Source organism: Pseudorca crassidens, chromosome 16 (genome assembly GCF_039906515.1).
Source record: "Pseudorca crassidens isolate mPseCra1 chromosome 16, mPseCra1.hap1, whole genome shotgun sequence".
Classification (NCBI taxonomy): domain Eukaryota; kingdom Metazoa; phylum Chordata; class Mammalia; order Artiodactyla; family Delphinidae; genus Pseudorca; species Pseudorca crassidens.
In genome coordinates this window covers 28943452-28955596 of record NC_090311.1, presented here as the reverse complement: position 1 = coordinate 28955596, position 12145 = coordinate 28943452, and the positions used below count along the sequence as shown (strand labels likewise).

Here is a 12145-nt window from a genome sequence, read left to right as displayed (position 1 = left end):
TCCTGTCATATCCTGGCAAACTATTTTGTTCCACTTAGCACTTGTGGAACAAGTGCTGTATTGTCTTTGTGTTACTCTTCAGTTTTATCATTATAAATGTTATCTCACTAACAAGCTATTAGATCATTGACAGCAGAGACAGTGTCTTTTGAAGGGGAAAGGTCAAGTATTTTGTAGAGTATCCTTCAATTTGACTAGTGTTTTCTCATATTTACAGAGTTATGGATTTGGGGAAAGAATATCACAAAGGTGAAGTGCCCTTCTCATCACATGATATCAGGGAATACATGATATCAACATGACCTATCTGCTGATGTTAACCTTGATCACTTTGTTGAAATGATATCTGACAGCTTCTCCACTGTAAAGTTACTATTTTCTGCTTTATAGACTCTCTTCTTTAGAAACAAGTTGTTAAATCCAGCCCACACTCAAGGGGAAAACAGAAGTTCCACATCCTAAAAGTATCAAAGTATTGGTGGTCCTATGCTAAAACCACCACAATAATTAATTAATTAATTAACATTATGAGAGAGATGCTTTGAGGCTATGCAAATATCGTGCTTTGTCTTAAACCTCGCCTACTTATTTTAACACTGATTAGTGGATCTTGCCTACAGCAATGATTACTGTTGTGCTCTAATGTTGATATAGGGCTGTATCTTTTATTTATTTGATAATCTGCATTTTGTCCAGCATGAAACTAAACACAGAGCAGGTAATCAATAAACACTTGTTAAATGTAATTGGATTTCAAGAAACATTTATGTAAAATAAAGTGAGATAACGAAAGGTGGATAAGTTCAAGGCAAATATGTATTTTGGCAGTTGTGCTGTTCTTATGTCATATGTCTTGATTGATGGAATGGGAATAGAAAGATAAAGAATTAACTACCTCACCTCTACTAAAACTAGGAGAACTTCCTGGAGAAAGGAAAACAATAATAATAGTCATATAGTGCCTTAAAGTTTACAAAGTGTACTCCACATTCATTATTTAGGATTTCAGAAGCTCTCAGAAGAGAAAATTTTCAGGAGACGAAGATTGAAAAAACATTTAAATTTGTGAAAAGGCACTATTAATTTGGGAATTGTAAAATTAGGTGTAGAAACTACATAAGGCTAACCAAGAAAAGCAAAAGTAAAGGCAAAGAAGAAACAGATACAATAAAAAATAGTGTGGGTCCAGTGCAAGGCTTTAAATCAGGTGGTAAAGTTGATTTAATGCACAGTATAAAACCAAGACACTTAGACTACCAAAGATAAAGAGTACATAGTTAAAATAATGAAGTATGTCATTAAAATAAATATTAAGAATGGACTTCGTGTGAAAATGCATTGAAGGTGAAAAATGAATGGAATCTTTATGTATGTGTTTACTCATTTCTTCATCGGTAACCTCCATTTTTCCAGTGCCTTTAACAGGCTCTTAACCTAGTATGCAGCCAAAAATATTTGCAGAAGTTCTACTATGTGTCATACATAATGCTAGACATTTTAGGATATACAACAATTAGATATGGTCCCTTCCTATAAAGAATTTGCATTCTAATTGAAAAGGTAAAACAAAAATACATATATATATGTTTAACTTTTCATATATATATATGTGTGTATACACACACACACACACACACATATATATATATATATATATATGAAAAGTTAAAAAGCAAAACAAGGCAGAAGGGGCCAAAAGAACAACATAATGAGAAAGAACTGCAATAGTCCAGAGAAAAAAGAGATAACTATGAAATGACCTGTTCAGGAAGGGCTTGTGAAAATAAGGGGCATTTGCAATAGGTCTTCAAGAATTGGGTGGAGTGGGTGGTGAGATTTTAACAGAGCCAAGAAAAAGGCATTTAAAGCACAGATAGAATGGCTGAACAAAGGGGGTTGAGATAAAGGTGTTTTAAGGAAACAGTGAAAATAAAGCTGAGCTGTAATAAAAGTTTTATGAAAACATAGGGTACAAAAGGTAAGCTGAGATTTAAAAAGGCTTTGAATGCCAAGTTGAGGAGTTTGAACATTTTCTGTAAGCAATCCAAAAATAATCAAAGTTTTCCAGCAAAAAAGTGACATGATGAATATGATATTTTAGAAATATTAAGCTGGCTTTTAATGTGCATAATAAATGGTCTATATCTTGATTAAAGATATGGTTATGGCAGTAAAGAGACAGGCATACAAATAAATCACACTGAATATACAACAAAGAGACAGACTGCAGCAAAATAAACTTAAGAACAAAAGATTAACCCAAGATTTCTTTGTTAGGAGCAAGAAAAGCATAACATCACATAGATAGGCAAAGGGTAAGACTCCAAAATATGAAGAACAATCCTATTTTTTATTTCCTCCATCATCATCATGTTTATATGAAGTTCAAGTTGCCTACGCTAAGAGTGGAATAAGTAACTGTATTAAAGGACTAACTAGAGAAGTTCCCAAAGTTTATGTAAACAGTGACTTTAGAAAGAGAAAATGCAGCTGCATTAATATGCTTTAAAAGTTTTTGGAAAATATAAGCCACATGACTTGTTAACTGCCCTATTAATTCAGGGGAAAACAACAACAAAAAATCACATCGAGGTAGCAATATGAATGAATTAACTAGAAAAGTGTATGTTACCCAAGCTGGAACTATCAGTTCATTTTAATGTTCGTATATAACAAAACTAAAGATTAGTCTCTTCTTTCATTACCACACAAAAAAAATAGCCACCCTATGTTCTCCACCTCCATTCCTTAAAGACAATTCTCCCTAAAAATTCTCCCTACATTCTCTTAATCCTCTCAAACAATTCCCTAATTCTATCTCCTTTCTTCTGCATAAACTTTGGTCTACCGCATCTTATTCACTCCTTAAACCCACTTTAAAATACAAAACATATATGTTATAAATTTCCTGAAGCTGCCTTTAATAAAAGTAGGAATACTTAGCCTTCATAGTGCTTTGCGGTTGACAAAATATCTTATACAGATACCTCTCAGAACCCTCACAGAAGCAATGCAGAGCAGGTATTATCACATCCATATATTACAGAGAAGCAGCAAGCCCAGGGCCACATATTCGTAAGTGATAGAGCCAGGCCTGAAATACAGGCTTTCTGAGTCCAAATTCCATATTCTATTCCCTATGTCACTCAATTTCATAATGTGCCAGTAGCTGTATCTAATTATTCAAAATGTATGTTATTATTCTATATTATGTTTAAGACAATACATCCCTTTTTTAAAAAAATAAGGTACTTATGCCAAAATGCCTATTACAGGGCCGTTTACTGAGAAGACCTAATTATTTTGAGAGGCTCATTATGATGACAGTTATCACTGGATTAAAAGTGACAACTGAAGTATAACATTTGCAAAATTGCTGAGACTATACCAAAACCATTTTTGCCTTTAATTCTGCAATGCAACATGCAACAACAAAGACAATATGGGTGATTTAAGGATATGTGAGCATCAAAGGGCAGAAACAGGGCATTCCTACTCTCTTTAACTGTGCTAAGGCCTCAAATACTGATATAGTTCAGAGCATCTTATTACCAAGGAGACATAAATCAAAAGGAGTTCAGCTAGGAGCAATAAAACAGATTAGTGTTGGGAAGGACTGACTTTAAAGAAAGTTTTAAAAGAATTAAATCCAGGTAGTCTAGATAAAAAACAGCTATGAGGAAAACTTTTTTTGAAGCTGACACAACAAAGAAATTATTTTGAAGGTAAATGTCTAAAAAAATGCAAAGAGGAGTAATCAAATATTTAGAGAATATAAAGGGAAAATTCAGGAAAAATTTACCAGTGAAAACCTATGGGACAAAAAAACTCTCCCACAGGAGTGGTGAAAACTACACTCCTAGAGATATTTAATACTATGTTGGACAAAACGAGAAAAGGATTCCATATGGAATGATCCTGTACTGAACCCTGAAGTGGTGGAAGGATTGAAGATGACCTCTTAGATCTTTTCCGTTTCTGGTTTTTTCCTAATTCTATGAAGTTTTATGGGGCACGGCCTTCTGCCAATATCCTTTCTCACCATGATGCCCACTTTCTCCTTGTACAAAGGGAAACAAATTGTATCCTTCATTTTAAGCATATCTCCCACTCTCAATGAATAGGTAATATAATCCGAGGTACAAGTTTGGGAGAAAAAGGCTAATTCCTAAACTTATAATAGTCCTTTTTTTTCCCACAGTGGTTCCTGGGGCTCTTACAAGTTTTTTCACAAACTAAAGAGGAAGTAGTTCAAATGGACTCAAAGAAGAGCTGTTTCATCAGGAAAACCATTAATATTCTCCCTTCTTGTATCCGAACACAGAGCTGACAGTGACCCTGGGAGCTATAAAGCCCCAGGTCAAATTACCATCAGAGCTGCTGTTCAGGATTATCTTTTACCTTTCAGCATTTTATGATGAGTGACAGCAAAATCTACTGGCAATCCACATTTTTATAGCAATGATATTTACCTTTGAAAAGATGTAGCCTTAAACACCTACACACTTTGCCAATGCTGTAAAAGAGTAAGTCTAATTCAGGATTCAAACTCAAGAAGCCTCAGTCTTGCCCTCTTTCTCCAGTCTGGCACTTTAAAAAAAAGGTTTCTCAGCCAACCTTGAAATAGATCCAAACTCTCCAGAATTCCCATTCAGTGAAAGCCCCAGAAAATACAAGGGCTTTTCCTCATTTTGCTGATTTATAAGGACAAGATGTAACAAAATCCAGGGAGCTCTGAGAACATGTCCCTGAGCCCTTTAAAAATAAAACTGTAGCTCATGTATGAGAAGGGACAACAGGGCAGAGATAGCTCTCCAGGAATGGACGCTAATGCCTCTTCTACCCAATCTAAACAACCTCAGTGGGTGAAGACCCATCAATTGCCACCTTGCCCATTTGAAAGAAACTCTGTTCCTCTACCCACACAGCAAGTTCATAGTTATTAACACCAAACCCTCTAAACAATTTTCTTAAATACCATTTTCATTTTTCCCTAGTAAAAATGAGACTGTTCAAAGACTGTAAAAAGATTGGCCTCTCACACTGGAATAGGATCTGGCATTTTCAAAAGCCCTTCCAACACTTAACTCATCTGATCCTGGCAGGAAAGGCTGGCATTTATAATCCCATTTTGAAACTGAGAAAAAAAAAGTGCAACTCTGAGACTGCAACTCTGAGATTAGGCAGTCTAAAGAAGAACCCACTGTGAAAAGTTTCAAACCTTCCCAACAATGGACCAATCTAAAAAGGATTATTCCAGAAAACTTTAGAGTGGGATTCAAAAGAGGCTGAAGCCCTCCGTAGCCTCATCTCAGCAAAGCAAAGAATAAGAAAAACAAAAAGGCACTTCCTTTAATTTTAGAAAGGAAACGTGACCCTGCCCCTTTATGAACCTGACTGGATTTTCTCAAGAAACCCACTGCACCTTCTCCCTATAGGACTAGCCAGTCATAAGTTTTGGCTACTAGTTCTCGGCCTCTGAGACTCAGCCACCGAAGAAAGGCCAGCAGCCTGGACAAGGACAACCTGATGAGCCCCCTTTGTGTAATCACGTCAGGAATCCCACACTCCAGTTTCCCCTCGCCTACAGCTACCAGTTTTTCAGGTGAGCTTCAACCTGGCCCTCCTCCAAATCTGCACCCCACACGCACACATACCGATTGCTGGCTCCCACTCCCCAAACTTCCCCCACCCAACAAGAGTGGGGAGCAAGTTTCTCACCATCCTCATAGTTTTTGAGATAGTAATCCGGGCCGGGGCCCCCACGGCTTTTTGCCGGGTTCCTCAGATTCTGGAACTGCAGGAAGTCGGTCCTTTTGCCCCCGAAGCGCAGAAAGGCAGGTGAAAGTCCCCGGGCCAGGGTCACCAGACGCTTGGAGCTGCAGGGATAGAGAAGGAGAAAGGAAAGGATCCGGGGGACAAGCGAGAGGATGCGGGGCACCAGCAAGGCCCTCTTCCCACTCTCTGTGGAGTTATGCCTGGCGCCCCAGTCCGCCCATTCTTGGGCCATGGGGCTCCGGGAGCTACGCCTCCCGCGCCCAAATGGTCGTGGCCCCCTCCCTCAGGCACCCCGACGATGCTCACCAAAAGTAGTATTTACAAAGAGTTAGAGATTGTGTTTGTTAATAGTGTGTGCATAAGGTGGGGGGTGCCCTTCTGCTGAGAACACGGGACTAAGGCGCAGTTGCGGGGCTTCTGCCCCTGCCTGAAAAGCTCTCCCGGAGGAGACGCGCAGCGCACGGACTCCGGGCTCCGACTTTTGCCAAACTTCTGGGCTGAAAGACGGGATCTGCCTCCTCTGCCCCAGGGGCATCGCAACCTCCATGGAGAAGGTGAAACCCGCCTTCTTTCTCTCGGATCATGCACCTGAGGTCAAGTTAATTTTTTTTAATGCCAAAGCTGATTTTCCTTTTCCACTACCTTATAACAACTGTATGCATCTCCCAAATCCCTGAGCAAGAGAAATTCCCGGGGTAAATTCTTGCCTTTCTGAGAACACTCCCCAGCCCCGCCTTGCACAGTAAAAGCAATGCCTCTTTGGCCCCTGAAATAATTCAGCCCGATCTCAGGAAAGGTAACGTTCTCCTCTCCACCCCCCGGGTTGGGCTCTATCATTTTTCCTTCCCACTTGGGGCCATTTGGAAGCTCTGAGGAAAATGAAGTTTGCCGAAATGTGGAACCTGCGCGTAGTAGGAGACTCGAGGGGCATCAGAATACTATTTACACCTATTTAGGTTCAGGATTTCCATAAATAGGTTTTTCAAAAGCCAAACGCTGCTAATTCGGGAAGGGGTAGAGAAGGAGCAAACAGATGCTCTTAATGCTAAGGGCATCAGCTGTTAAGTTCGGGGTCTCTACGTTATTTTTAACGCTTTGCTGCTTCAGGTTCTGAATATCCAATCCAAATGGTACTAAAGAGTATCTTAAAGGCGGTGAATAAGAGAAAACAGAGAAAAAAACAGACTCCAGTTTTACAGTTTCTAACAAAAGTCGTGGCCGCCTGGAGAAGTCCAGTAGCCGCCGGAAGGATCGCTTGGCCGAGGACTCCGGCACTGCGTTACCCGGCGGGCGCAATCGGCCGTCGTGTGGGCCCACGGCGGGCGAGGAGACATCCGAGCGAGTCCGGCCCAGCAGAAACGGCGTTTCCAACAACCTTCCAGCCGGAAACCTGTACAGCCAATGCAAATACGCCCCACCAAGGCTTCTTCCCCGAAAAGCCGCCTTCCACAATCTTTTCTGCGACAAGCATTTAGCGAGAACATGAAAGTTTGTTGTTGTTTTTAAGGTCAGAAGCAAAAGAACCCCGGAGGAGTCCGCGTAGCTAGAGAAGCGCCATGCAAGTGGGGCGTGTAGTCGCCCCCCACCTCCCGGACGAGCTCACAGACGCGCGCTGCTGCACGGAAGAGCTTCCGAGGAGGAATCCGGCCGCGCAGAGCTGTTCCCGCCCTCCCAGTGGAGGCGCGGGCAGGAACCAAAACGGCCTCGGCGGCGGCCACAGCAACCACTCAGTCCTCCCGCAACGCTCGCTCCACGTGGAAGAAGCGCCCCACACAGCGCCTCCTGCTACCTGCCGCGTCCGCTGACCTGGCCGAGGCTACGGAAACTTGGAGAGCTGAGGGGCGGGCGCACGCGAGAAGCAAACTCGAATTTCCCAGAGTGAAAGATACTCAGGAAAGGCGCGGCGGACGCGGCCTCAGAACAGAAAAGTGAGACTGAGAGCTCTCGGAGCTCTTCGAGGGAGCCCACAGCTGAGGCTCCAATTTGGAGGGAAATTTTTTTAACTCAACACTTGGATTCGACATTGTAGACTTTTTTTTTTTTTTACCCTGCAACTCTGTCCCTGTTGGGAAGGGATCGTGGTTGCCTTAGTGCTGAACAGTAATAACTGGGGAGAGGGTGAGCCCAATTAGAGTCCAAGCCCTAGAGTAATGCAGGGTCCATGATCACAAAACTCCCGGCTTCCTAATCCACCAGTGCTGGATTCAGATCTCCGAAATATCCCCGGGGTACTTCTAGGACACTTTCCGCTCTTCTTATATACGCTATGACCGGAGCGAGGACTTTTTTTTTTTTTTCTTTAAAGAAAAACTAAACTATGCAGTTATCGCAGGAGATTTAAGGAGTAGGGACTGGGGGGGACCATTCGATCTATAAAAAGTATCTTAAAAAGTCCTGAAGTCTGGAAAGGACAGCGGAGGATATAAAATTAAAAATCCGAACCAACTTGCCCACCGCTCAAGCCTCTGCTTAGATTCATTTTCTGTCTGGGAGTGGGAGAGAACTGACGGAACGATCTTTCCGTGGAAAATTCCACTTTCGTGCGATCCCCGCTTAAACACTCACAGACACACGCAGACAGGCAGACACACACACACACACACACACACACACACACACACACACACACATCCCTCTCGGGTCTTTGTTGTTCAAGACCTTTTTCTTCACTTTTGTAACTGCCCTGAACCTCTTCTTTCTTTTCGGAAGTAGACGGGGAGGCTAATTGTGGATATATGTAAGCACAACATTTTTTCAGTCATAACTGGTAAGTTTCTGAAATGCCTTCTGCATTGCAAACATGTGCATCTTAATAGAAAACACTGCTTTTCTCAATCACCAGTTACAGCCTCAGCAAATATTCCAGGAGGAGGAAAACCTTTCTTCTCTTTGAGAGATCCGCTTGGCTTTTTTTTCTTCTTCTTCCCCCTTTGGAATGGGGGGATAGGAAGGGGTGGGGGGTGCTACTTTAAAAAAAATGATCCATGAAGCCCCTGCCTTACCTTAAGAAATCCAGCCAGCCATCATGAATGATGGACGGATCCAGCTGCAGAGAGAGGAAGTTCTCATTGACTGTCCTGACTGGGTTCTTGGTGCTCACATCAAGTAGAATCAGGGTCTTTTCCTTCAAACCTGGAGCTCTGTCTACAGGCAAGGGTCTCCTGTCTCCAGCTTGGGAGGAAAGGGAGAGATGGAGCAACAGAGGCAAGATGAGAGCCACCGGGGCTAGGCACGCGGGGGGGCGGGAGTTGCTGGAGGGCATGGCTTCAGGAAAGGCACAGAGCACCCTCATTAAATCCCTCTGATTTAAACCTCTCTTCGTACAGGGTCTCGCTGGTGACTAATTGTCCATATCTAAAGTGTGTGTCTGTCTGCCTTTTTCCCCCCTTTTTTCCCCTTCCTTTTTCCCCCCTCTCTCTCGTTTTTTTTTTTTTTTTTTTTTTCTCTTCTTCTTCAGTGTTTTGGTGCTGGTGGAGCAAACTCACGCCCCTAGCCAGCCTTCTCAGAGACTCGTGCCAAGAGTACTTCACCAGCACCGCCCCTTTAAGAGATTTCAACTGCAGACATTTTTTAACTTTTTAAAGGTAAGGTGAGGCGGGGCGGGGGAGGGGGGAGTAAGAGGAAGGGGTGGCGATGTACCCTCCTGATTTAACCCTCTAGGGTCGGGAAGCGGACGGAGGGATCGAAACTGTACAGTTTTAACATTTGGGGTACCGGGCGGGACGTCTTGTTTTTACTTCCCTCCCGGCAAGGCTCTGGGGAGAGCAGTTCTAGCTGCGACCCCGACGCGAAAGCCTCTGCGCCAGTTCTGGGCGTGCTGGAGTAGGGTCTGCACCAGTCGCGCGCCTATTTGTCCTGACAGCGTCAAGGAATGTCGTCTGCTCCAGGCCCTTCCCTTTGGGTTGAAGCAGCGAGAGCAAGGCTGGTTAAGTTGCAGAGGGGTCCTGCGGTGGCGACTGTGATTCCTGCCAAAGCACCGAGGGCAGACGGAGACTCCATGGACGCAAGTATGGACCTCTGCGACGCGCTGGGCAGCAACACAGAAGCCGCCCTCTGACCTGACAGGGCCCAGAAGGAATACACAGAATGACCAGGTCAAAGGGTTTATCCGCCCGTAGGGGAAAAGGGCCCAGGCTGCGCGTGGCTCCGTTCTGCCTGCAGCTGAGGCGAAAGTGTCTTGGGGGTTCAATACACGCTGACTTAGGCCAAGTCAAAGCAACCCTGTCTGTCCTTGGCTAGTCTGGGCGGCGCTGCGCCCATCTGAGCCACTGCTTGCCCACTGTACTCCACTGCAGCAGCAGAGCTACACCCCCCCCCGCCCCGCCCAGACCCTCCTCTAGGTCACCCTGGGCTTATCCCTCCCGAGGGGAACTGCGCCTTTCTGGTCCTGGAGAAGAACAGAGTGATGGGTTTTCAAACTCGGCCCGGAGCCGAAGCCAGAATCTGCCCACACGTAGCTCCTGGATGCTCGAGAAGAGCCAGGAGCTGCGCGATGCACCACCCACCCTAACTCATGGATCCCCCACCCACAGCACCTCTCAGATCGAGCCCTGGGTCCCCAATTAAAGCGTGGGAAAGAGGCCAGGCCTGGTTTGCTGCAGTCACATCGTCGGGCTCCACTTTCAGCTTATTTCTGGAACAAAATGGGGCTTCTACTTGGCAGATAAAGAGAACTACTTTATGCAGTGTGGGTACGCAGGAGCCTCCCAGGGCCTCCTGATATCAAATAGGCAAAACTCTTAAAATGCAGAGCTAAGGTTTCCCCCAAGGGTTCGTGAGCCAAGGGCAGTATCACAGCCACAGAAAAACACTGAAATGGCAACCTGCCTCTCCTTCCCTCCCCTCAGATAGGATTAAGGAATCTGAAAAGGACTGGAGTAGATGACTTTCAACTGAAGTTCCCCGAGGAGCTTCTACCAAACTAAGCAACCAGGAAATACAGAGCTCAGGTTGGGTTAGACGGGGAAGTGCCATGAAGACCTTCTAGAAGGTCTCCATAAAATGAGGCCAAAGGAGAAAGAAAACCCAAAGCATATTATTTAATGATTTTTAAAACCAAGATGTTAATATACTGAAGAATTAGATGTGGGCTCTGGCCCTAACGCCTGCTTCGTTCAGTTTCTGAAAACTTCTAACATACCTAGATCCTCTAAAATATGTGTGCGTTTCTGTGTAGGGGTGTGTGGTATGGTGTGAGTTTCAACAGAAATTATTGTATTTTTTAAATGTGCACTGAGCACGGCCTAGAGATGGTGACAGCCTGGGGAACAAAGGTTTTTATTTATCTTTGTATCGCCAGAACCAGGCACTTAGTAGGCATTCAATAAATGCCAGTGAGCTAAATTAATGGTAAATCAAATCATGCTCAACACACTAAAATCATATACTGCTCTCAAGAAGAATGTGAAAATAAATACATACTTTTATCTGTCACAGTAAACTGTTAGGTTCCTGTTCAGTAAGTTGTTTTCCCAGTTATTAGCATTTTCCTGGTTATCTCCTTTAGGAAATACTTATCTTGCAAATTCAGAAGCCATTAGTTCATTGCTTATATTCAAAATTAAAACTAATTACATATTTTTAACAAGGAGCCAGATTTTCCAAGGGCCTAAACACCCTCTGGATTACAACTGAATGTATTTTCAGAAGCCACATTAATTGCGACCAGAGGAAGACCACCTGAATGAAATAAAGACGTCACTCACCCACTAGATGTCTATAATTAATGTGCCTTTCAAAAATACCTACTCTTGTGACTAAGAATGAACTTGGGTATAATGAGAATCTGCTTAATTATGAATTTTATCCACAGTTTTTGCTACTAACCTAACCATTCAGTAATTTTTTGGTGGCCTAGTTAAGTTACTTTAACCAGTATTTAATGTTTTCACCAGAACCTGTATGTAGTATAAAAATCAAACCCAATAAAACAGTGCTTTTTTCCTAATTCCTGATGAAAACCATCTCTCTAGTCTGGCCACTGAAATTCTATAGGCATGTCCAGCCTCAGGACATCAAGGCAAATAGAGTGATTCAGTAACATTTAAGGAGTTCCAGATAGCCCTGGTTGACTCTGAGATGACCTGATTGTTTTGTCCTTTAGTCTGGTTTGGGTGTAGTTCTCCAATGGGCTACTCTTTACAAATAGGACCTCCCTCCCCATATCATGATTTTTGTCTTCCTCTCATCTAACCCTAAATTATATTCTGTAAGTAGCTTATTATTGTGTATATTAGATTGATGCTTCTATCCTATCTTCTGTGTGCCAGGTGACAACAGTCTGTACCTCTGTTCTGCCTTAGATTGTAATTTCCTAGGGGACAAGAATCAGGCCTCTGTATAAAATATGAATTATTGGGAACTAGAT

At 43.2% G+C, this 12145-nt stretch overlaps 1 protein-coding gene across 2 annotated transcripts in view; it reads right to left on the bottom strand.

Annotated features, from left to right (window-relative positions):
- The window catches only part of HPSE2 (heparanase 2 (inactive)), a 581960-nt gene extending 572775 nt beyond the window's left edge, over positions 1 to 9185 (bottom strand). For both annotated transcript variants that reach the window (XM_067709748.1, XM_067709749.1), the window contains exons 1-2: positions 8781 to 9185; positions 5722 to 5879 (exon numbers count right to left, since the gene is read on the bottom strand). In XM_067709748.1, the coding sequence (XP_067565849.1) occupies positions 5722 to 5879; positions 8781 to 9070 (448 nt within the window). In that variant the 5' untranslated portion in view covers positions 9071 to 9185. The remainder of the gene's footprint in view (positions 1 to 5721; positions 5880 to 8780) is intronic.
- Between the last annotated feature and the right edge of the window lie 2960 nt (positions 9186 to 12145).